This window comes from Myxine glutinosa, chromosome 10 (assembly GCF_964187855.1).
Source record: "Myxine glutinosa chromosome 10, kmMyxGlut1.1, whole genome shotgun sequence".
NCBI classification, from domain to species: Eukaryota; Metazoa; Chordata; class Myxini; order Myxiniformes; family Myxinidae; genus Myxine; species Myxine glutinosa.
In genome coordinates, this window is record NC_136270.1 from 30,327,809 (window position 1) to 30,354,116 (window position 26,308).

Sequence of the window (26,308 nt, forward strand, 5' to 3'; positions counted from 1 at the left end):
CCACTCATTTTCAAGTAGTCCGCGTGCCGCGCTTATATTGGGTTTTTTTGCGTATCAAGCCGCGGCTTTTAGGATACACCCACCGGTGAGCTCGCCTCGGCCCTGATTGGTCGCGAGGGCTCACCGGCTCTGCCCCCTGATGGTGCGTTGACGGGGCCACGCCTTATTCCTGGAGCTCTGAGGACTCCTCCCCCTTCTTCTCCGAGATGAAGCACATGGGCAATGGCGTCTTGTGAGGAGATAGAAAACCACTCGCACCGCTTTTGAAGGGAACTTTGGAGCCCACTCTTATTTCATTAATGCAACGCAGATTCAACTACTGGGAACAGATCCTTAACTGAAACACATAATAATGAAATAACTACGGAGAGGTCCTATGGTTCGCTACGTGTTGTACATGGACTAACTAGGGTGCGATCTTTAACAAACCAATTGATGGGGATATTTACAGGGGAACATTTATAAGGGATGCATTTACTAAAATTTACTAGTGAAGGTTCTAAAAACCGTAACAATATGAAAGGTCAATAGGTCGGGGCCAGGAGCACTGTTTCTAGATTTATGAACTGCTTGCCTAGGTTCCCAGGGGGAGAAGTCCAGGTTTAGAGGGGAATTTTCAGGACTCCAGTCATTGAGGATTTCTCTGTGCTGGGTCTGGAACTGTAACCTGGACACCTTGGACTCCCTGTCGGTGTTATTTTCTCTAATCAAGTCAGAGAAATGTTTGCCCAAGGCCTCGGCCTTGTCCTTAATCGTGGAGGAGGTTCCATCAGGGGAAATGAGTAGAGGGGTGACCCTTCCCCCATCTTTAATACCGCTCCTGGATTTTACCTTCCTCCAAATGGATTGAAGAGAAGAGTCCGGGTCAATGGCTGAACAGAAGCACCGTCAAGAAGCAGTCTTGGCCCGTTTTATGACCTGCTGGGCCTGGGCTCTTTTCCTCTTGTACTCTATTACGTCATCCATCCTTCAGGATTTTCTCACTTTCTTCAGAGCCTCCCTCCTTTCCCGGATGGCCTTCCCGCACTCGACATTCCACCAAGGCACTTTGGTTTTCCTGCCTGATGAGCTTCTGCAGGTAGGGATTGTTCCCTGGTTGATGGCCTTCACAGTCTGAATAAAAGAGCTGTTGAAGTCCGCAGTGTTCCCACTTGCGAGATCTTCCCGCACTCCCTTGGAGCACTGACGGGAAAAGGAACCCCAGTCGACCTTGGAGAAATTGTAGGAGGGAGGGCCACCAGCAGCCTCGATGTCCCTTTCAAATAAAAGATTTGCAAACACAGGAAAGTCGTTGCTCCCCAGATTATCCACGTGCACCCACCACTTGCATCTTGCTGCCGCAGACGAAGAGATGAAGGTGAGATCAAGGGGGAAGGTTTTCCCCGAGGATGGATTTAAGCAGGTCCCACTTCCATCATTTAACGGCACCAAGTCGAACTCCTTAATGATGCTTTCGATGCACTCAACATTTTTATCCGTGATATTGGAGCCCCAAAGAGAGTTATGGCTATTGAAGTCTCCACACCAGATTACGACCCCTTCACACTTCCTGAGCATCTCCTGGAGCAGACCGAGATTCAATGATTTGCAGGGATTGTATAGATTTATGATCGATAGACCTTCCCTCGAGCCGGGAACCCTGATTACAATCGATTCCAGTTCGGCATCTCAATCCATTTCCTCGAAGGAAATACCGAGCTTAACAAAAAACCCCGCAACCTCCTCCACACCCCCTCACTCTATCCTTGCGGATGAAGGTATAACCAGGGATCCTGAATTGCTTGGGACTTTTGAGCCAGGTTTCTTGAATACAAATGATGTCAGGTCGGGGTGTTAGGTCAGTAACAAACTTTTTTAATTCGTCACCATGGGCCGCTAAACTTTTTGCGTTCCACTGAATTATTCTCAATACTCCATGGATGAATCATGCGACTGCCTCGAGTTTCTCATATCACCGGACTTGAATAACTTATTGATCTCCTTGGAGGAAATCCCCTCCCAACCCAGATGCTTCTGGGCTGCGGCAGAGATTATGCCTATTTTCTCTGTTCTTCTTTTGGCTTGGGCTGCACAATTAACAACTTCTGTGATGAAGCCAATAAACCCCAGTCTTGAAAAGTTCATGCCCATACTGGTTCTTGACCCCTCAGTTTGGCATTCTTGATCACTCGTCTTGGTCTGGACTCCCACCGATCTTGTTAGAGTTGGGGCCTGGACTGCAATTCTGGGGGCCGGGATGATGCTGTCATGAAATTGTGCCTATGTTTGAACCCAGGTGTTATGCGGCTTCTGTCCACTGCGAAGCAGTTGTAAGAACTCAGACAGACAGCGCTACGATCATTCCTGTGACATTTATCGTGTGTAATGTTGTGCATACTTAGATGGTGCGTATCATTCCTTTGTTCCAGGCTTGCTTGTGCTAGTTGCAAATCCATTACTGATTCCTATGAATGCTGAATATTGATATGTTGCTTGTTGGTTTTCTTACAGGTATTGCTAGAGATTGATTCAGAATTAAACTCACAATCTGAGACAATGTTGTAACTCTGGTTTTTACAACAGATGCCGTTTGCAGGGGGCCTTGGACTTGGGGACCTTGCGGACGGCCTCTGCATAGGATAGGTTCCCCGATGTCTTTATATGTTGGATCTGGATGGCCCTCTGGAATTCAGGGCACCCTCTATAGGCTGCGCTGTGTTCCCCGCCACAGTTGGCACAGAACATCTTGGAACTAGTACAATCCCTGAGCTCAGGGTCTCCATAGCACCTGCTGCAATGCTGCTTACCCCTACAAGACAGAGCAGTGTGACCAACTTCTGACACTTGTAGCATCTTAGTGGAGGGGGAACATATTCCTGGGCAGAAAAAGCCTGATACCCCAGGTACACTTTGGGGGGAAGAGCCGGGCTGGTGAAGGATAAAACCACCGATCATGTTTCCACCTTCACCCCTTCCCTTATTGCAGTGAGCCGGCGGGCATCCACAACTCCCATATCAGCTAAGTGGGTCTTTATGCCATCCATCTCGACCGATGGGGAAATACCATATATCACACCACGACTTTCCCGCAGCGATCTAGACAGGTTCACTATGTCAATAAATTATATTTCGTTCAAAATCATGGTAGATTAGCAAACCTATACATTTTTGGAAAGGTTATAGCATAAGGAAACTAAAAATCAATGTTTACATTTGGAGAGATACCTGTATGGCGGCCATTTTGGATTTTCAAAATGGCCACTGTAAAATACATATTTTGTTCTATTTCTGCCTCTAATTACCCTAAAAACTTTAAAATATATACTAAACCTATATTTTCAGGGACAAGGAATCCAATGAAAGTATCAAATTAGTGCTATGGGGAATGGTAAGACACGAATCAAAGGTTTTGAATTGCAAAATACTGTCTTTATATTCGCGATAAGTTGCATAATCAAATACATGTTATCGTTTTGTACAGGCAGTTAATAACATCAAAATGTGTCACAATAATTCATATCACCAAACATACACAGGCAGTCAGCAAAATCATATATACACATGCAGTCAGTATAACTTCACATCTACACAGGCAGTCAATGACAAAATATACACAGGCAGTCAATGGCATCAAACATACACGATTACAGAATATGCCATTTAGAGTTCGTCATCACTGTCCTGTGTGTCGTATCCGACAATATAGTCCGCATCGTTTTCACAGTCCGTTCCACACAAGCAAAGGTCAGTCAAATTGATTGGCAAATCGAATTGGTCGAATGGTCGATCGAATCGAATCGAATCGAATCGATCGAATTGTCGAATGGTCGATCGAAGCGATTGGTCGAATGGGTCGAATGGAATTGGTCGATTGGTCGAATTGGTCGAATCGAATTGGTCGGAATTGGCAAATGTAAACATTGATTTTCAGATTTTCCATGTAATAACGTTTCCAAAAATGTATAGGTTTGCTAATCTACCATGATTTTGAACGAAAAAACATAGTTAACCTGACTAATCTAGGGATGAGGCAGGAGACTCGACTGCCACCAAAAAGAGAGGCTCTCAAGGCCTTGTCACGCTGGGAAGCGGATTTACAAATAATTAGCATGTCCCCAGATCTGAGTTTTTTTAGCACCGATGACGTCGCCCAATTCACTCTTGATCAGGGAAGCCATTTGGATTGGATTCCCGGAGCACAGGGGTTTAGACCCCTCTAAAGTCGAAATTATAATGGGGAATCCCCCATTCGAAATTATAATGGGGAATCCCCCATTCGGATCATCCTGACTAACTACGGCCTTGCCCGCAACAGGAGCGTCGGACTCGTCACGACCTGCCGGGATTTTATCCTCTTCACGCCAGAACCACGTGGGGACCTGTTCGCTGACGGCTGAGCCTCATCCTCCTCGTCTCCAGACCTACTGTGGGGACCTGTTCGCTGACGGCTGAGCCTCATCCTCCTCGTCTCCAGACCTACTACCCATTATCACCCAACCCCCCCCCCCTCTCCTGACACCTCCCGAGGGGAGGGGATAGCATAGTGTTCAACCCACTGAACCACTGACAAGACGATCGGTCTCCACTCAACATGTAACTCGCCGTGTCAAAGATTACGTCGAAGACCTCAGCACCCGCTGCCGATCTCCTCGCTTCTCGCTTCTCCAACCAATCCCCAAAAATACTACAGCGACACATTTACAAACTCGCGGTCGCCTGTCAGCGATCTGGTGAATTTAACGTTTACGTTGTGGCGGACACAAAAGCCCACTGGCGTGGTGACATCATTCCGCGCACCAAGTGGGCGGTGGCCACGCACCAGGGGTAGGCGTGGCCTCATGATATACACCGGGCGCCCAGACGGGACAGTACAGTGTTACAGTGTAGTCTTACAATAAAGACGTTTATATGTTACCGCTTGTCCGCTTCCTCCTTGCTCACAAGCAGCGCGCGTAACGCCGCGCTTTACTGGTGACCCTCGACGTTGGATCTGCTGGAGCGATCCTTCCACACGCGACGCCATCGCCATGGCCGACTTCGTCAAACTTCCGGAATTTTGGGAGGCTCAGGCCGAAGTCTGGTTCGTCCAGGCCGAAGCCCAATTTCAGCTTCGGCGCCTCACCGGCGATGACACGCGCTATTGCCACGTCGTCGCCTCCCTCGGGCCCGGCACGGCCGCTCGAGTTGTGTCCGTCCTTCGCCACCCACCGAACGGCCACAAGTACGAGGCACTCAAGCGGCTACTCCTAGCCACGTTCGGCCTTACGGACGACGCACGGGCCGACCGCCTCCTGGATCTCCCCGAGCTCGGTGAGACGCGCCCGTCGGTCCGAATGGACCATATGCTGTCACTGTTGGGCGACGAAGCCCCCGGTTCGCTATTCCGGGCGCTTTTCCGGCGCCAACTTCCAGCGCAGGTCCGCCTCGCGTTGGCCGGGACCGAGCTAACGGAACCCCGAGCATTGGCGGCCGAGGCGGACAGGTACTTCGCCGCTTCGGACATGCGGGCGAGCGTCGGCGTGGCCGTCACGGCCCTCGACGCTGATGTTCAGCAGCATGTTCCACAGCATCAGCTTCTACAGCACGCTGATGTTCAGCAGCATGCTGATATGCACCTCGTGAACGCCGCCACGCCCCGCCCACCGCCGCGGCGAAAACCGCCACCGCGGGGAAACCCGCCAACTCCACCGGCCTGGCGGAGCCAGCCGCGCTCCTCCAGCTCCACCACCTGGTGCTGGTTCCATGCCAAGTTCGGCCACGAAGCTCGGCGGTGTCATCCGCCGTGCTCCTTCAACGGGTCGGGAAACGCCCGGGCCGGCGCTCAATAGTGGCGATGAGCGCCGGCCATTCGAACAGCCTGCTGTTCATAACGGACACCTTCTCCAGGCGCCGTTACCTGTGCGACACGGGAGCGCAGGTGAGTGTCATTCCCGCCGGCACGTCAGACAAGCACGCCGCGGGTGGGGGCCCCGCGCTGCTTGCCGCGAACGGGACGCCCATCCGTACGTACGGAAAACGCTGCCTCTCTCTGCGGTTTGGAGGGCAGGTTTTCCGATGGACGTTCGTCACCGCCGACGTGCCCATGGCACTGCTTGGCGCGGACTTCCTGTGCGCTAATGGGCTCCTGGTCGACGTCAAGCGCAGACGGCTTGTCCAGGCCGAGACGTTCAGCTCGCTCGCTTGTGCGTTGCCCAGCTCAACGAGCGGCTTGCCAAGCGGCTTGCCGAACGATTCGGTTCCGGCCACGTTGGTCTGTACGCTTCCGGCAGCGGACGCATTCACCCGCCTCCTCGCCGGCTTCCCGGCCCTCACGCGGCCCACCTTCTCGGCGGGGGCCGTCAAGCACGGGGTGGCCCATCACATCCCCACCGTCGGGCCACCGGTCTATGCCCGGGCACGCCGCCTCGAGCCGACGAAGCTGGCGGTGGCAAAAGCGGAGTTCGCTACCCTGGAGCGACTCGGCATCGTTCGGCGCTCAGAGAGCGCTTGGGCGTCGCCGCTGCACATCGTGCCGAAGCCCGGCGGGGGATGGCGACCGTGCGGGGACTATCGCCGTCTCAATGACGCCACGACTCCCGACCGCTACCCCGTCCCCCACATTCAGGACTTTTCCGCCCGTTTGGCGGGCAGGTCCTTCTTCTCGAAGGTGGACCTCATACGCGGCTACCATCAGGTCCCCGTCAGGCCGGAGGACGTCCCGAAGACGGCGGTCATCACGCCATTCGGACTCTTCGAGTTCTTGCGCATGCCCTTCGGTCTGAAGAATGCGGCTCAGGCGTTCCAGCGACTGATGGACAGCGTCCTGCGCGACTTGGATTTTGTCTACGTTTACCTGGACGATATCCTCGTCGCCAGCGCGTCCCGCGAAGAGCACCTACGCCACCTCCGCACGCTCTTCGAACGCCTGGGCCAGCATGGCCTGATTGTGAACCCCGCAAAGTGCCGGTTCGGCGCCGCCACAATCGATTTTCTGGGGCACCGTGTCACCAGGCACGGAGCCGTCCCCCTACCGGCCAAGGTGGAGGCGGTGAAGGGGTTTCCGCGCCCCCGCACAATCAGAGGGCTGCAGGAGTTCCTGGGCATGGTGAACTTTTACCATCGGTTCCTGCCCCGTATCGCCCAGCTCCTGCGCCCCCTGCACGAAGCTCTCCGAGGTAAGCCGGGCAAAGGCGACGTTACCTGGACCGAGCAGATGGACACGGCGTTCACGGGCGCGAAGCTCGCCTTGGCTAACGCCACCATGCTCGCGCACCCAGCGCCCGATGCACCGATCGCCCTCACCACCGATGCCTCGGACTACGCGGTGGGCGCAGTGCATGAGCAATGGGTGCGTGGAGCTTGGCAACCGCTGGCGTTCTTTAGCCGGCAGCTTCGCCCGCCCGAACGCCGTTACAGTACCTTCGACCGCGAGTTGCTCGGACTTCACTTGGCGGTCAGGCACTTCCGCCATCTGCTCGAGGGCCGGGCGTTCACTGCCTTCGTCGACCACAAGCCGCTGATCTTTGCGATGGGCAAAGTCACCGAGCCGTGGTCGGCCCGGCAGCAGCGTCACCTCTCGGCCGTGTCCGAGTACACGACGGACATCCAGCACGTCGCGGGGAAGGACAACCCGGTGGCGGATTGCCTTTCCCGGGCCGTCGCCCACGCAGTCCACCTCGGCATCGACTATGCCCGGATGGCAGCGGACCAGGCCGCTGACCCCGACGTCCAGGCCTTGCGGACCGCCGTCACGGGCCTCCGCATCACCGAGGTGCCGTTTGACGGCGCGGGCGCGGCCCTCTTGTGCGACGTCTCCCTCGGGCGTCCTCGCCCCATCGTGCCCGCGGGCTGGCAGCGCCAGGTGTTTGACGCCATCCACGGCCTGTCCCACCCGGGCGCGAGGGCCTCCCAAAGGCTGATCGCCGACAAGTTCGTCTGGCATGGCCTCCGGAAGGCCGTCCGCGGCTGGGCCAGGACGTGCCTCGCGTGCCAGCGCGCCAAGGTGCACCGGCACACCCAGGCCCCGTTGGCCCCGTTCACGGTGCCGGAACGCCGGTTTGACCACGTCCACGTGGACCTGGTGGGACCTCTGCCCCCCTCGCGGGGTTTCACCTACGTCCTCACCATGGTGGACCGCACCACCCGGTGGCCGGAGGCCGTGCCCTTGGCGTCGACAACGGCGGCCGATGTCGCGCAGGCTTTCATCGCCACCTGGGTCGCCCGGTTCGGCGCCCCCTCAGACATCTCATCCGACCGCGGCCCCCAGTTCACCTCGGAGCTCTGGGGGGCGGTTGCGCAGGGGCTCGGGGTCCGGCTGCACCGAACCACGGCCTACCATCCCCAGGCTAACGGCCTGTGTGAGCGATTTCACCGCTCATTGAAGGCCGCGCTCCGGGCCACCCTCCGCGACGGCGGCTGGGTCGACAGGCTCCCCTGGGTCCTGCTGGGCCTCCGGACGGCGCCCAAGGAGGACCTGCGCGCATCCGCGGCGGAATTGGTCTTCGGGCAACCACTGCGGGTGCCGGGCGAGTTCCTCCCCGACTCCACGGCACCATGGTCCGCGGCACAGCAGCGCTCCGCTCTACAAGAGACCGCCCAGAGGTTCGCCCCGGTGCCAACGGCATGCCACGGGCACCCACCAACGCACGTCGCCCCGGAGCTTCGCACGGCGGAGTACGTCTTCGTCCGCCACGATGCCCATCGGACACCACTGCGGCCCCCGTACGACGGGCCTTTCCGCGTGCTGGAGACCGGGGCGAAGCACTTCACCCTGGACATCGGCGGTACTCCTGACCGCGTTTCGGTAGACCGCCTCAAGCCGGCCCACCTCGATGTGGACCATCCACCGCCAGTGGCCCGATCCCCACGTCGGGGCCGCCCTCCTGCGGGCGGACCCCCGGCACCGCCCAGCCCCGCCGCCCCCCGGTCCTGCACCCATCCCAGGGGCAGCCAGGGGCATCCCACCTGGCATCCCTGCACCCCGGACGCCGCCGATCGCCAGGGGGCGCTTCGGCCGGGTCATTCGTCTGCCCCGCAAACTGGCCCTCCAGGTGCGCGGGAATTCTGGGGGGGCGCGTGTGGCGGACACAAAAGCCCACTGGCGTGGTGATGAAGGAGCTGTGGCTCCCACGTCGATCGAAAGAATGGACGCGACAAAAAGCTTGAATTCATCTGAGCTGCTTTATTAGAATCAAACACTCAGGCACTCTGGGAAAAACGTTTTACGGTCGGCAATATATATCTATTCCGCCAGGGGGTTTGCCCAGGCCTGGCGCCAGGGGGCGTGGCCCCGCGGGCCGGCTGCGGCCTGGCAAGCCGAGGGCGAGCCTGCCCGGGCGTCCCGACCGAGGCCTGGCAAGTCGAGCGCGGGCCTGCCCGGGCGTCCTGGACGAGCCCGGCCTGGTGATCGCTCCGCGTCCTTGATAGGTGCAAGGCGATTGTGTAACCCCAGCGGCAGCCGCTACACACGTCCCCCCAGAATCGACTTGCACCGACAGGGTCAACTTGAGGGGGGTCCTGATGACCCGGCCGAAGCGACCCCTGGTGGGTCGTGGGAGGGGGTCCGGTGAGGTGGTGGGCGGTCGAGTGGGGGGCACCGTGGACGGGGGGCGGCCTCGCCGCGGCGGGAGGGCCACCCGTGGTGGGTGGTCGACGTCCACGTGCGCCGGCTTGAGGCGGTCCACTGCAATCCGGTCCGACCTGCCGCCGATGTCGATGACGAACGACTTGTCGTCCCGTCGCAGCACCCGGAAGGGCCCGTCGTACGGCGGCTGGAGTGGCCGCCGATGTGCGTCGTGACGCACAAAAACATACTCCGCGGTGCGGAGTGCTGGGGGGACGTAGGACTGGGGGTCACCGTGGTGGGATGTCGGCACGGGGGCAAACCGTCGGGCGGCCTCCTGGAGGTCCGAGCGCTGGCGAGCTGCGGACCAGGGGCTGGTAGCGTCGGGCACGAATTCGCCCGGGACGCGTAGCACCTGGCCATAGACCAGCTCGGCGGTGGATGCCTGGAGGTCCTCCTTGGGGGCCGTGCGAAGGCCCAAAAGGACCCACGGCAGCCGGTCGGCCCAACCGCCGTCTTGAAGGCCGGCCATGAGCGCGGCCTTCATGGAGCGGTGGAATCGCTCGCACAACCCGTTTGCTTGGGGGTGGTAGGCCGTAGTACGGTGGAGCTTGACCCCCAGGTTGCGGGCGACCGCGCCCCACAGCTCGGAGGTGAACTGTGGTCCGCGGTCTGACGAGATGTCCGCCGGTGCGCCGAAGCGGGCGACCCAGGTGGCGATGAAGGCCTGCGCCACGTCGGCGGTGGTGGTGGAGACGAGGGGAACGGCCTCCGGCCACCTGGTGGTCCTGTCCACCATGGTGAGCAGGTGTGTGAACCCTCGTGATGGGGGAAGGGGGCCCACCAGATCCACGTTGACGTGGTCGAAACGTCGTTCGGGCACGGTGAAAGGTGCCAGCGGGGCCTGGGTGTGTCGGTGGACCTTGGCCCGTTGGCAGGCGGTGCAGGCGCTGGTCCAATCGCGGACGTCCCGACGAAGGCCGTGCCAGACGAAACGCGCCGACACCAGCTTCTGGGAAGCTTTCCGGCCCGGGTGGGAAAGGCCGTGGAGGGAGGCGAAGATGCGGCGTTGCCAGGTGACGGGCACGATGGGGCGAGGCCGGCCTTGGGAGACGTCGCAGAGCAGGACAGTGTCCGCGCAGGGGATGTCGGCCAGGCGGAGGCCCGTGTCCGCCGCCCGGAGGGCTTGCACCGTGGTGTCGGTGGTTTGGTCCGCCGCCATGAGCGCAAAATCCACGCCCAGGTGGACCGCGTTCGCGCTGGCCCGGGAAAGACAGTCGGCCACGGCGTTGTTTTTGCCGGCGACGTGCCGGATGTCCGTGGTAAACTCCGACACGGCGGAGAGGTGGCGCTGTTGGCGGGCCGACCATGGCTCCGTGACCTTGGCCATGGCGTAAACCAACGGCTTGTGGTCGACGAACGCCGTGAAAGGTCGGCCCTCCAGGAGGTGGCGGAAATGGCGGACGGCCAGGTGTAGACCGAGGAGCTCCCGGTCAAACGTGCTGTATTTGAGCTCGTTCGGCCGGAGCTGCCGGCTGAAAAAAGCGAGTGGCTGCCAAACCCCGTTCACCCATTGCTCATGTACGGCGCCCACCGCGTAGTCGGAGGCATCCGTGGTGAGGGCGATGGGAGCGTTGAGCACCGGGTGAGCGAGCAGTGTTGCGTCGGCGAGGGCCCGCTTTGAGCTTTGGAAGGCCGCATCCATTGCTGCGGACCAGGCGATGTCGTGCTTGGCCGGCTTGCCCCGGAGGGCTTCGTAGAGGGGCCGCATGAGTTGAGCAGCGCGGGGCACGAAGCGGTGATAAAAATTCACCATTCCCAGGAATTCCTGCAGGGCCTTTATGGTGCGGGGACGCGGGAAAGTGGTGATGGCCTCGACCTTGGTTGGCAGCGGCACAGCCCCGTTCTTGGTGATGTGGTGGCCCAAAAAATCAACGGCCGTCGTGCCGAAGTGGCATTTGGCCGGGTTGACGATGAGGCCGTGCTCGCTGAGGCGCCCGAACAGTGTTCGGAGGTGGAGGAGGTGCTCGGCCCGGGACGTGCTGGCGACGAGGATGTCGTCCAGGTAAACGAAAAGGAACGGCAGGTCACGCAGCACGCCGTCCATCAAGCGCTGGAACGCCTGAGCCGCGTTCTTGAGACCAAACGGCATCCGCAAGAACTCGAATAAGCCGAACGGCGTGATGACTGCCGTTTTAGGGACGTCGGCCGCCCTGACAGGTACCTGGTGATATCCCCGTATGAGATCAATTTTTGAAAAAATGACCCGTCCCGCCAGACGGGCGGAGAAGTCTTGGATATGCGGGATCGGGTACCTGTCGGGTGTTGTAGCGTCATTAAGACGGCGGTAGTCGCCACACGGGCGCCATCCACCCCCTGGCTTTGGCACGATGTGCAGTGGCGAGGCCCACGCGCTATCGGAGCGCCGCACGATGCCGAGGTGCTCCAACGCGTCGAATTCGGCCTTCGCAACGGCAAGCTTGGCTGGGTCGAGGCGGCGGGCCCTGGCGTAGACCGGCGGGCCCGTGGTTGGTATGTGGTGCTCGATCCCATGCCGTACTGCGACGGCCGAAAACGTCGGCCGCGTGAGGGCCGGGAACTCCGCGAGCAGGCGAGCAAACTCGTTCGCCGCCGGGACGGTGCATGCCAGCTCGGTCGGCGCGGAGCTGCTCAATGTGCATACCAGGGAGCTGAAGGTTTCAGCGTTGATTAAACGACGCCGTTGGACGTCCACCAGCAGTCCGTGTGCGCAGAGGAAGTCGGCGCCGAGCAGAGCCATGGGCACGTTGGCGGTTACAAACGTCCAAGCGAAGCGTTGGCCGCCGAAGCAGAGGGTGACGTTGCGCGGGCCGAAGGTGCGGATAGTCGATCCGTTGGCCGCAACCAAGGAGGGGCCGCAAACCGCGGATTGCCTGTCCTGGTCAGAGGCGGGCATGACGCTCACTTGGGCGCCGGTGTCGCACAGGAAGCGCCGTCCGGACGCTTTATCCGTGATGAACAGTAAGTTGCCCGTGTGACTGTGGCCGGCGTTCATGGCAGGTAATGAACGCCGGCCTGGCCGTTTCCCGACCCGCCGAAGGTGCACGGGGGTCGGCATGTCCGGGCCTTCTGTCCGAACCTGGCATGATAGGAACACCACGCTTGGTCGGGTGGAGGCTTCGGACGTCGTGCTGAACGTGGTCGGCTCGGTATAGCGGCCGCCAATTGCGTCGGCAGTTCGGCCGTCGAACGCGCCGGGTGCTCGGGCGCCATGGATGGTGCATCAGGCGGCGGCGGGTCCCATGTCGCCGCTGCGATGCGCTGTCCCGCGGCGGAGATTTTGTCGGCTTCTCTGGCAAGGGCCCGGGGATCTGTGATCGTCGTGCTTGCCAGGGCGAGGCGTACCGGGTTAGGCAGCTGACGGAGGAACAGCTCCCGGAACAGGAATGCCGGAGAGTGCTCGCCGAGCAGCGAAAGCATGTAGTCCATTCGCTCGGAAGGGCGCGTGTCGCCGAGCTCCGGCAAATCGAGCAGGCGCCGTGCGCGTTCCGCCGCTGGGAGGGCGAAAGCATCGAGGAGAAGCTTCTTAATCGCGCCGTATTTGTCCGCGGCTGGCGGTCTCTCGAGGAGGCTCAGGGCGCGGGCTGCGGTGGCTGAACCGAGCGCAGCGACCACGTGGTGGAAGCGGGTGTCGTCCGCCGTGATGCCTCGCAGGGCGAACAGGGACTCCGCTTGTGCGAACCAAACCGCCGCGTGAGCCTCCCAGAAGGTAGGCAGTTTAAGGGCGACTGCCGTGTCCATGTCGATAGGTCACCAATGAAGGAGCTGTGGCTCCCACGTCGATCGAAAGAATGGACGCGACAAAAAGCTTGAATTCATCTGAGCTGCTTTATTAGAATCAAACACTCAGGCACTCTGGGAAAAACGTTTTACGGTCGGCAATATATATCTATTCCGCCAGGGGGTTTGCCCAGGCCTGGCGCCAGGGGGCGTGGCCCCGCGGGCCGGCTGCGGCCTGGCAAGCCGAGGGCGAGCCTGCCCGGGCGTCCCGACCGAGGCCTGGCAAGTCGAGCGCGGGCCTGCCCGGGCGTCCTGGACGAGCCCGGCCTGGTGATCGCTCCGCGTCCTTGATAGGTGCAAGGCGATTGTGTAACCCCAGCGGCAGCCGCTACAGTGACATCATTCCGCGCACCAAGTGGGCGGTGGCCACGCACCAGGGGTAGGCGTGGCCTCATGATATACACCGGGCGCCCAGCCCGGGACAGTACAGTGTTACAGTGTAGTCTTACAATAAAGACGTTTATATGTTACCGCTTGTCCGCTTCCTCCTTGCTCACAAGCAGCGCGCGTAACGCCGCGCTTTAACGTATTCTTTTCAACATCAACTTGGGATGGGTGGGAGGAGTGGTGTTTCCAGTTGCGTGACGTACCGTTATTCATCAATGACTATTTTATTTACCTCTTTAATATAGCTACAGGTTTTTCATTCACATCTTACAAAATAAAATCGACGTCAAATAAATTTTAGAAAATTGTAGTTTGTGGTAACCTATTGCATTTATACACCGCATAAAATGTAACCTCTTCAACGTTGCATTTTCGCAAAATATTAGAAGAAAGCGATTTACTCCTAAAATTTCAACAGCAGTGTAAGAGGGATAGCGATGTCCCATAGGCCTCCTTTTCAATATATTTCCTTTGCAACACAGTTATGTTCAGGCGTGTGGCGTGTGTAGAGCCTCGCGGCTCTGACAACGCCATTAGACTCAAAAGAAGAAGAAGAAGAAGAGGAAGAAGAAGAGGGATAGCACCAGGGGGCGCGAGAGAACGTGTGTCACTGTGTCAGTGAGGGCTGAGGGGCGAGTTCCATCTTGTCGAGGAACGTGGACCGAGGAATAAACGTTGCTCCGTGTATGTGAACCCGAAGAAGTTGTGCACGAGTCTTCGATCCAGCAAGACGAGGAATATTACATGGTGTCAGAAGTGGTAGGAGCAATCATTTAGAGTGGCGTCAACTGTGGATGTCAAACAAAAGGGTGAGAAGCTTCTCCGGCCTTGTTCTGAGGTACTTGTGTTCGAGTAGACGTTTCTCTCTGGGGGATGGGTTTTACCCCTCTCATGAATTGCGCGTAAAAATCCTTTTTTTTGGAGAGTAAGTACCCGGAGTAGAGGTTTAGGATTGAAGTAGAGTAGAGTAGAGGATTGAAATTTTAGGAGTAAATCGCTTTCCTCATATTTTGCGAGAATGCAACGATGAAGAGGTTACATTTTAAGCGGTGTATAAATGCGATAGGTTACCACAGGCTACAATTTTCTAAAATTTATTTTACGTCGTTTTTATTTTGTAAGATGTGAATGAAAAACCTGTGACTATATATATTAAAGAGGTAAATCTTGATCACTGAATGTTAGAGGTTAGGTGAATTGATTATGGAGTCGTTTAAGCCACTGCAACAACCTGATTTGGAGGCCAGAAACCTACCACAGGCATGGAGGCTGTGGAAGGAAGAGCTGTTTTTGTACCTCGATTTAGCCATGGCTGCTCAAGATGATGACATTAAGATCAAGATGTTATTGTATCTGGTTGGCAGTAAAGGGCAGGAGTTGTATCAGACTATAAAGCCAAGCGTGGAAACGTTTGGGAATGTGTTAAAGACATTTGATACACACTGTAACCCACCCAAGAATGAGACTGTGGATCGCTACAGATTCGTCACAAGGAATCGGGAAGAGGGAGAATCCTTCCAGGCATACTTCACAGAGCTCAAGTTACTGGCAATAAATTGCAACTTCGGAAATTTGCAAGACAGTCTGATTCAGGATAGAGTGATCTGTGGAATCAGGGAGTCAGCATTGAGAGAGAGGCTTCTCCGAGAAATTGACCTCGCAATGGAGAAGTGCGTGCAGATGTGTCACACATCGGAGTTGTCAAAGACCCGGCTCGGGATCATTAATGGACAGGCGGTAAATACAGTGAATCGCCTGCCCACGAGGAGGAAAGGTAATGGCACACAGAAACCGTCTTCATCGGATGATCAAGCTTGCTCGAAGGCACATGAATTCGTCAAAGAGAAGTGCCCAGCGTATGGACGCAAGTGCCACAAATGTGGTAAGAAGAACCACTTGTCATCTCGATGCGGAGAGAGACCAGTCCACACTGTGGATCAAGCAGACGACAGCTCTGGTGAGATGTCTGAGTATGAACAGATAAAGGTCATGAGATTAGATCCAGAGAGATTGGACATGGAGCAAATTAACAGCCTGTAGGAGTCAAAATACCCAAGGCAGATCTATGTGACAATGGAAGTAGAAGGAAGAGAGGTCCGCTTTCAGGTTGACAGCGGTGCAACATGCAATATTATTCCAAGGAAGTATGCCAGGAAGCTGTGGAAAACTAACCAAGTTTTATCCATGTACAATGGTACGACGGTAGTCCCACTGGGGAAATCCAACCTCAAGATAAAAAAAATCAAAAAAATAGAGCAGTGTATATCGATTGTTCGCACTTACAAGTCGATTTAAGAGTGGTGAGGGCAAAATACACCACATCTCACATGGAGAATCCACGGGGCTGAAAGTGAAGTTGATAATTTTTCAGAAAGGAGTTGTCAACTGTAAATGTGCATCAAAATGGAAAGTCTTAGCATTTATTTTGTCCAAAAAATATTTTTTGAGGATGTTTACATGGATTTATGGCTAATTTTAAATACCGTACTAGAAACATCTGGTTCCTGGCCTATGGTCGCATAATATCCCTTTTCTTTGCCGCTTTGGCTGTTTTGAACGGGCTGGCTTTGCCCTCAATGGGCTGGCTTTGCCCTCAACGGGCTGGCTTTGCCCTCAACGGGCTGTTTTGAAACTCAGCATGATGATTCATGACTTCAAGGTGCAAACATTAATGGAGCTCTTTTTAAAATTCCATCCAGATGGTGAGATAATTACCAAATTAATTCAAAATGCAATCCATGTTTGTACGTCCATCACTTATCGTGAGATTCCGTCATCTCATGAGATGCTTCGTTGGTTCATTTAAACCTCATAATTTAACCTCTTAATTTAACTTTACCTCTTAAATTTTATTCTCTTAATGTCATTTATAGCCAGGTGTTGGCTTAACGGTTAAGGTGGCTGGTTTGAGATATTAGGGTCCTGAGTTGAAGCCCCTGTCATGTTGTTGAATTAACACCAGCTGGGTTGACTCAGCCTGTCATCCTTCCGAGATTGGCAAAATTTGTACCAGCTTACTGGGATGAATTGGCCATTCGAGTATCCTGCGTCGGAGTGGCGACCCATCCAGGATTGTGCCCAATAGCCTAGAAACCGCTTCGGTAGCCATATGCATCATCACGATGCAAAAAGGAGTGGTCATTGTCATCAATACCCTCTTGGTTGGAAGAACGGGGAAAAAAGTGGGAAAGGAGGACAGAGACAGGTGGGAGTGGCAGAGAAGGTACAGTACTTTCAGTCCTTTTCCACTTTAGTCCTTTTTGGACCCTTTTGATTCTTTGTACCCTTTAGTACGAGGTAGGCGAGCCGATTTGCATGACGAAGTCGAGGAGGATTGCATGAGGGGGTCGAGAAGGATTGTTTGAGGAAGATTGCGTGAGGGAGTTGAGGAAGTTTGTTTGAGGGAGTCGAGGTTTGTGCGAGGGAGTCGAGGAAGTTTGTGTGAGGGAGTTGAGGAAGCTTGTGTGAGGGAGTCGAGGAAGCTTGTGAGTGAGTCCGGGAGAATTGTGCGAGTGAGTCGGGGAGGATTGTTTGCGGAGTATTGCGCGATGGAGTCAAGGAGGATTATGCGAGGGAGTGGAAGATTATGTGAGGGAGTCGAGGAAGCTTACCTGAGGGATTCAAGGAGGATTTGCTGGAGAGTCGAGGAGCGCACAGGGAAGCTGAGAAGAAGTGTGCAAGGGAGTCGTGGGCGAACTGAGTGGTGAGAATTTATTGTGAAAAACATTTACTGTGTTTACCTTGAAAATCATTTGCTATTAATGAGAATGGGGAGAAATGGGACAAAAGGGAGGGAAACGTGGGGGAGAGAAGAAGAAGAAGGAGGAGGAGGAGAAGGAGGAGGAAGAGGGCTAAAGGATAGAGGAGGAAGTGACGTCAGGGGAGTAGAGTAGAGTAGAGTGGAGTGGAGGTAGGGACGACCAAAGGGCTGGAGGTAGGGGAGTGAGTCGTGTGTGTGTGTGTGTGTGTGTGTGTGTGTGTGTGTGTGTGTGTGTGTGTGTGTTTTGACAGCAGGCTAGTATAGTAGGTCCAGCATGCAGCAGATCAGCCCAGGCAGCGCTGCTGATTGATGACCTAAACGTTCCAAACTAATCAAGATGGTACGGTACTAGCTCTATCAGGCGGGCAGCATTTCAGAAGTGAGGTCAGGATAGGTAGTTTGAATGTGGGATTAATGGAGGGGAAATGAGTGGAGGTGGTGGAGATGATGCAGAGAAGGGGATTAGAAGTGTTGTTTGTGCAGGAGACGAAATGGAAAGGGGACGGGGTGAGGAGGTTGGTAGAAGGATACAAGCTGTTGTATGCAGTTGGAGATGGAAAGAGTAATGGTGTGGGAATAATAATATAGGAAGAAATCAGCAAGCTGGTGTTAAGAGTGGAAAGATTGGAAGGACGGAGAGTTATGGCATGGTTGGTGATACGGAGGCAAATGGTGTGTGTTTTGTCAATGGACGGGAACGGTTGAGAAGGAGGTGATGGTGTGCATTGCAGGGGACTTCAACATGCATAAATGGGATGGCCAAAGCTGGTTCTTTATTTCAGAAGCGGCCACAAAATTACCTGAAGGAGTGGACAGCATAGAACGGAACAGCATAGAATAGAACTGAAGCCGGTGGTGTTTGTCATATGCATGAAGAAATGGAGGGAGGTTAAGACCAGGGATCGGAAGATGATTAGGTGGGGGAAGTGCAGGGACAACATTGCCGTGGGATACAAGGAGAGGATGAAGGCCAGGTATGAGGAACTTCGCAAAGAACTGGAGGTCTGGAGGAGGGGAGGAATAAGTATGAAGAGGTGTTTAGGGGATTTGTGGGGAAGGATGTCAAGAAAGGGTGGATCAACGAAGGACATACATTAGATATGGTGGACAGAGGAAGTAGCAAAGGCAGATTGTGATAATGGGGTTTGGAAGAGGATAGAGACGATCAAGGATAGGGGGGCAGCTGGATGTGGGGTTGCTGCACCTGTCTCAGCAGAAGAAGAAAGCAGCAAGGAGAGCTGTGGATAAGACTAGGAATGATATTGCAGAAGTGCATAGAAAGTTGAAAGAGGATAGTGTGAAGAAGATGATGATCTATAAGTTGGCTCATCACAGGGATGAGGATAACACAGATATGAAGGGAGTGGGGGCCGGGTGCGGAGGTGGTTGGGAGGGCAGTGACAGAGGGGAGGGCAGTATTGAAGGGAGGGGAAGGATATTTCAAGGAGCTGTTGATCCAGCTGTGGAGGAAGCAACAGCGAGCTGGAGCTTCCGTGTTATGTGGAGGTAGGGTAAATCATGGAGGAGGATGTGCGACAGTAGTAAAAAGTATAAAGAAGGGAAGAGCACCAGGCATTGATGAGGTGCGTACAGAGATGATAGTTGCTGCAGGAGAAGTTGGAGTCAGGTGGACGAAGAGGTTGTGGAATGCATGTACGAGAGGGTTCAATTGCAGAGGATTAGAGGACAGGGTTAATTTTGCCGATATGGAAGAAGAAGGGCGGTGTTCAAGATCCGGGGAAATACAGGGGCATTACGTTACTAAGTCGTATCATGAAGGTGGTGGAGAGGATTATGGACAGAAGGATAAGGAGGAGTGGGAAGAAGGAGATCGGTGAAGAAAAGCAGGGATTTAGAAAGGGTAAGGGAACGACAGATGGGATGGTCACGCTGAGACAGTAGGTGGATAAGAGGTTGGAGGGGCATGGTGAAATAGAATTGGGATTTGTGGACCTGGAGAAGGCCTACGACACTGTCCCGAGAGAGATAGTGATGGCGACACTGAGATGGATGGGAGTGCTGGAAGCAGAAGTTTGGTTAGTGAAGGGGATGTACAAAGTTTTGTTATAACTCGTCCACAACTTTTTGAAATATCATGCTATATATCATTTTTGGCCCCATGAAGAATCACTTTTAAAATTTCCGATCTTCACCAACATTTAATCAATTCGCCCTTGTCACACACCCAACCTGTCCACCAAGTTTAGTCTGAATTTATCCACAAACCTTTGAGATATTCTGTTCACAGACAGACAGACAAACAGGGGCAAAAACATTACCTCCATCCACCTCAGGTGGCGGAGGTAATAATATTGATTGGGGTGGTCCACAGATATATGTAATATTTAATACGATTAAAAATCCATGCTCCACAAGGCTGCCCTTGTTCCCATATCTATAAAGATCATATGAACCAAATATGAGGTCAATTGGAACTTATTTAGAGGTTGCTCAAAAAATAACATTTTTAATTTATCCTGTTTTTTTCAGATGGCAGAAACTCGCAGCTCTTCCACAGTTTGGTTGCTGGGCAAGTCTGAAAAGGAAATAATATGTGGGGGACTACCAACCAAAGGACACACATTGCAGAAAATGGTGTACCATCACATACAAGAACACCATACAGTTCGTGAAAGTGCCAAACTTAGTGTACAAGCTGTGTGTGCATACTGGGAGAAAGCACGAATTCCAGTGCAGAGAGTAGATTCCTGTGAGCGCCAACTTTTGAAGTTGTATGATGCCGACAAACTGGTAAAGAAAAATAGAACCAAGACATTCGAAAACTATAGAGTGAAGGAGCAGATGTTCAAAGATGATCTTCAATCCCTCTTCGATATCTCACCAAATGATGCGCTTGAGAAAATGACGAATGAAGAAGACAAAGCATTCCTTATCATGCAGCGTGAGGATCCCTCAAGTTCACGTTTGGGATCTGTGGACAACACTCTGGCAGTGAAGGAGAACAGAAAGCGTATCAGGCTTGAGAATGAAGATAAAAGAAAGAAGAAACATGCTGCTGAGACTCTAACAGCAATGCAATCTGTTCCATCAACATCGGCTGTGGTTGATGATGATGATGTCTGAGATTGAAAGCTCCGATTCAGGGGACAATGAATTCAAACTCCAAAGTCCATCTTCTGCCAAACAGGCGAAAAAGGCTCCCATCAAGGTGATCTCTCCAGCAATAGTGGCAACTCTGGACAGAGTAAATCTCTCAGATCGGCGTGCTATGTTGGTGGCCAGTGCTTTTGCACAATCTCTTGGTCATACCATTGAAGACAAGTGCAAGCCAACAATAATAAATAATTTGAGTAATTGAAAATAGATAATTATCTATGAATTGATGTATGATGCTAAAAATTCTGTATCTTATTATTCATTAAAATTTGTCAACATTTTGAGCAACCTCTAAATATTGTCCAATCAAGCTCAAATTTTCACTGCAAACTACTTTCTGCAATAGGAATAGGGGCAGGCTTGTGGAGAAATGAAAATACAATCTTCAAATTTTTGGACCACCCCAATATTGATGCCAAATTAAATTTTGCAAGCAGGATATTTTGCCATCCTTTTAGACAAATTCAATCTCCACCACCTGATGTTGTACCACCATTTCATGGTGGGTGGTAGATGTAGCTCAGAGCTTTGGCTATGAGTGAAACCTGTCACTACCAACTCTGTCTGTCTCTAGCTATGTCTGCTGCAGTGTAATGTTTTGCCAATTTTTTAAACCCTGACCTGATCTCGGCCTTCATTCAACGAAGTGTCCCATGGAGGTCCCCGTTCCAGTACTAACTGGGCGCAACTTGGTTTCGCTTTGAAGACCTGATGGGCGCAGATGCGTTCAAGCTAACTTAGCACAGGCCTCGCTCCTGATCACATAGGCCTTTTGCTTTGAAATAAAAACGTGGATTTGGAAAGTTTTTCAGGTAGGAATGTACCAATTGATGCACGTCTGTGTCTGACAGCACAGGATGGAATCGATGATCAGGATCGAGAAGCAAACATCTGAAATATCTTCACAGCACTGCCAAACCGATGGTAAATCCTGCATCTCGTTCCTGACATGCTGTAAGTCGGGCCAAAATAATTACTCTCAAGCTTCTAACTGTTTTGTATTTGTTGTATAGCCATATTCTAATGATGTTATAGTTGCAAGATAGATGGGATTGGTGGTGGGGATATTACATAGTTATGGTGTGGAAGGTTTTCTAGAATGAGAACAAAACAAACACACACTTGAGGCCAAGTTGGACCCTTTTGACTTGCACTGGCAGGGCTGACTTGGGTGAGTGAATTTGCCAGTTAAATCGGTGGAGGAAATTCAGATAGGGTGGGGTTGGCAAACTTTGGGGCCAAAGCCAAAACTGCAGTGCATTGGAATGGTGGAGGAGATCTTTTGGCAAAGGACATCCTTGTTTAACCACCCGAAGTCAGGAGTCTGAGTGGGAACGGCTAAACTGATGGTTCGCGTGAGCATGTGATCCGTGTGTACAGATTCTTTGTTGCAGCTTTTTGAACACAAACATTTTGTGTTCTTGTATGTAAAAAATGGAAAATTGAATGATCCATGTCAATGTCCACTATTACAAACATATGGTGTTTGTTTGACATGGAATTTTGCCCCCATTGGAGGAAGACCCTCTCGTGAATAGGCCGTTGGTGCTCCTATGGTTGGCAGCGAGTGCCCCGGAAGCGTAATTTCTAGCTAAAGTCCCATATTTTAAAATTTAAAGCCCTTTAAACGTAATCGGTGTAGTGATGTTTGCCTTTCACATTTGCCTTTGCGTAAATGGTAATTTGGAGTTTGACTTCACCTCCACTTGGTTCTGGCATATAGGTTTGAGTTTGTCGAGTGGAGACAAAGTCCGAGTCTCATAACCCAGGCTGTTTGTAGTTATGCCTATTTGCGCACATGTGATTGGTTAATTCATTTTTTGCGTGTGAAGAGCCGTATGAATAATGATTGTGTGAAGATAAATTTATCATTTCTTGTTATCAATCAGCATGAAGTTGTTTATATCCTTCTCTTTACCTGGCCTAGGTAATCAGTGCTTGAAGGCAGAGGATTCCACACCCCCATGCCAAGAATATGCATTTAAGGGATGGAGTGAGGCACGAATAAAAATGGCATGGATTTGGGGGGACCCAAAAGCGGACTTTGACCCGTCATCAAATATTTTTGTTTCCTGGGATAATGAAGAAGATTTTACATCAAAATTTCGTGATTTGGGGCTTTTGGAAGGTGTGGAAGATTTCACTGTTATGTGCGAGGTTCCCACGAATGTTGATGAGTTGCGGAAGCAGGCCCGAGCTGGGAAGTGGGTTGGAAATGTTGCCCGTCGACGTCTTGCCTATGGACTTGCCCTCCTTGCGCTGCCCTGTAGTGCAGACATCCCAGATGCTGATTTCTATCGACAAATGCCGAGCCAGTACAAACAACATGAAGGTCTGTTGTCAGGAGAACCATGTCTCCTCAGCTGCAGTTATATGCCAAATTTGAGTGCATGCAACATGAATGTATCCGAGTACAACACTAGGAAATGATATCGATAATGTGGGAAGTGTATGGGCATGTTTTTATGCACATGAGCACGATAGTAAGAACCAGTGCGAATTTTACATGTACAGTGCGCATTCATAAAGTATTCAGACCCCTTCACTTTTTTCACACTTTGTTATGTTGCAGCCTTATGCTGAAATCGTTTAAATTCATTTTTTCCTCATCAATCTACACTCAATACCCCATAATGACAAAGAGAAAACAGGATTTCAGAAAGTTTTGCAAATTTATTAAAAAGAAAAAACTGAAATATCACATTGACATAAGTATTCATACCCTTTGCTATGACACTTTAAATTTAGCTCAGGTGCCTCCCATTTCTCTTGATCATCTTTGAGATGTTTCTACACCTTGATTGGAGTCCACCTGTGGTAACTTCAATTGATTGGACATGATTTGGAAAGGCACACACCTGTCTATATAAGGTCTCACAGCTGACAATGCATATCAGAGCAAAAACCAAGCCTTGAGGTCGAAGGGACTGCCTGCAGAGCTCAGAGACAGGATTGTGTCGAGACACAGATTTGGGGAAGCCTACCAAACAACTTCTGCTGCATTGAAGGTTCCCAAGAGCACAGTGGCCTCCATAATTCTTAAATGGAAGAAGTTTGGAACAACCAGGACTCTTCCTTGAGCTGGCTGCCCGGCCAAACTAAGCAATCGGGGGAGAAGGGCCTTGGTAAGAGAGGTGACCAAGAACCCGATGGTCACTCTGGCTGAGCTCCAGAGATCCTGTGTGGAGATGGGAGAAACTTCCAGAAGGACGACCATCACTGCAACACTCCACCGATCTGGGCTTTATGGGAGAGTGGCCAGACGGAAGCCTCTCCTCAGTGAAGGACACATGAAAGCCCACAGAATCTTGTTTCTTACAGTCTGAGTGTCCTTTCGATGCTTTTTTGCAAACTCCAGGCGGGCTTTCATGGAAAGAACAAGGCTCCATCATTAGGAAATAGAAAGAACAAGGAACTACCCAGACTTTTTCTAGATCTGGCGTCTGACCAAACTGAGCAACCAGGCAAGAAGGACGTTGGTCGGGGGCGGGGGGGGGGGGGGGGGAGTCACCAAGAACCCAATGACCACTCTGACAGAACTACAGAGTTCCTTGGCTGAGACAGGAGAAAGGAGAAACTGCCGGAAAGACAACAATTTTTTGTTTGTTTGTTTTTGTTTTTGTATACAAGATCGAGGCTCGTGAAAGAGCGAACATTAATCACACAGAAAGACAAACCGACACATAAAACATACAACATCGGGAGCGGTAGACAAGATGGGGAGAGAGGGGGAAGGACACAAACACAACATTTGAGAGCAGGGACCGAGAGACATGGAGACATCGAGAGATCTGTGAGAGGGAGAGGGCTTTGGGGGGGGGGGGCATGGGAAGGGGGGGGTGGGAGAGGTATAAAACATATGGACACTGCCAGGACTTCCAGGAAAGAAGTTGGAATTTCAAACAAGGTGGATCTGGGGTGAATTAGCGGGGGTAGAAAAGATCAAGGTTTTGGATGGGGGAAGATAAGAGATGGTGGTGAACAGCTGTTTTAAAGACCTGGAGGGAGGAGTGGGATTGAAGGGAGTGAGGGAGTTTGTTCCAGAGGCGGGAGAAAAGAGGAATGAAAGAGTGAAGGGGAGCAGACAGCCGAGATTTCGGCAGTTTAACCATCAGAGGGTTGCTGGCAGATCTTGTGCGACCTGTAGGAATATTTGGGGGACAGAGCACAGAGAGAGCTGGGGGTGCAAGGCCGGAGAGGAGTCGGAAGAAGACAGAAAGACCACCTACCTGCCTGCGGTGAGTGAGTGAAACAATCTCGGCAGGCCTTCACAAATCTCGGCTTTATGGGAGAGTGACCAGACGGAAGCCACTCCTGAGAAAAAGGCACATGACAGCACTTGCAAAAATGTGGAGTTTGCCAAATTGCACGTGAAAGACTGAGAGCATGAGGCCAAATATTTTATGGTCTGATGAGACGAAAATGGAAATCTTTAGCCTAAATGCAAAGTGCTACGTCTGGCGGAAACCGAGCACAGCTCGTCACCTATCTAACACCATACCGACAGTGAAGCATGGTGGTGGCAGCATCATGCTATGGGGATGCTTTTCAGTGGCATGGATTGGCAGAATTGTAAGGATAGAGGGAACAATGAATGGAGCCAAATACAGGCAATCCTTGAAGAGAACCTGCTTCTGAGTGCAAAAGACCTTCGACTGCAGCAAAGATTTACGTTCCAACAGGACAATGACCCCAAGCATACAGCAAAAGCAACAATGGAATGGCTTCAGAACAGGAATGTGAAAGTCCTTGTGTGGCCCAGCCAAAGCCCAGACTTGAATCCTATTGAGAATCTGTGAAAAGATGAAGATTACTGTTCACCGACGCTCCCCATACAACTTGACAGAGCCCAGATGTGCAAAGCTGATACAGACATACCCACGAAGACTCAAAGCTTTAATCGCTGCCAAAGGCGCTTCTATGAAGTATTGGCTCGGGTTGAATACTTGTGTAATTATATATTTCTGTTTCATATTTACTTGTTTTGTAAAAATGTCGAAAAAAATAATAATTCCACACTCACGTGTAGATCAGTGACAAAAAAATCTCAATTTAATCAATTTTAAATTTGTAGCACAATTTAGGGTGCAGCACAACAATTGCGAAAATGTCAAGGGGTGTGAATACAATCTGAAGTCGCTGTATATATATATATATATATATATATATATATATATACAGACTTGGCATTTAATATGGAATATTTTTTTTTCTTGACTTGGGTTTACTTTCTTAACTCAGTATATCAATCTGGTGAGTTTCTTTTACACTTTGGTGATTTATTTGTTAAAAGAACCATGTCACTGATTGTCTGTCGCAGCAAGAAGTCAACAACAGGATTATATCACAGGTGGCGTGGCAAAATGTACGGACAGGTGCATTTGATGATTGGCTTCACAGTCGGGTATACAAGGGTTGTTGCGTTCTGTATTAGTGGAAAACAACTGCTGCACGTCTCCAAAAGTTATTGCCGCTTCCTCTGTAGATGGTCCGTCAACTCGACAACGCTGTTTGTCATGGAGTGGTGGCTTTACGAAATTACGGCATGAAACAGCGTGCTATTGCTCGGCAGTATGGCATCACTCAAGGTCAGGTGTCAAAGATCCTGAAACGAAATGCTCAGAGGGGTGTCCCTACTCCAATACTGAGGCCAGGACGTCCCGGCAGAACCACAAGGAGGGATGATCGCCAGCTGCACCGGTTAG

At 52.5% G+C, this 26,308-nt stretch overlaps 1 protein-coding gene across 9 annotated transcripts in view; it reads left to right on the forward strand.

The window, feature by feature from the left end:
- The window catches only part of LOC137434401 (TBC1 domain family member 24-like), a 111,859-nt gene that overhangs the window by 4,458 nt on the left and 81,093 nt on the right, over positions 1-26,308 (forward strand). For 6 of the 9 annotated variants that reach the window (XR_013624704.1, XR_013624706.1, XM_068127364.2 and 3 more), the window contains exons 2-3: positions 21,455-21,557; positions 22,531-22,935. Coding sequence is in view for 6 of the 9 variants with exons in the window: in XM_068127364.2 (XP_067983465.2) it covers positions 21,455-21,557; positions 22,531-22,935 (508 nt within the window). In the remaining 3 variants the exon portion in view is untranslated. The remainder of the gene's footprint in view (positions 1-21,454; positions 21,558-22,530; positions 22,936-26,308) is intronic. The other 3 variants (XR_013624705.1, XM_078785506.1, XM_078785502.1) reach the window with 1 other exon arrangement.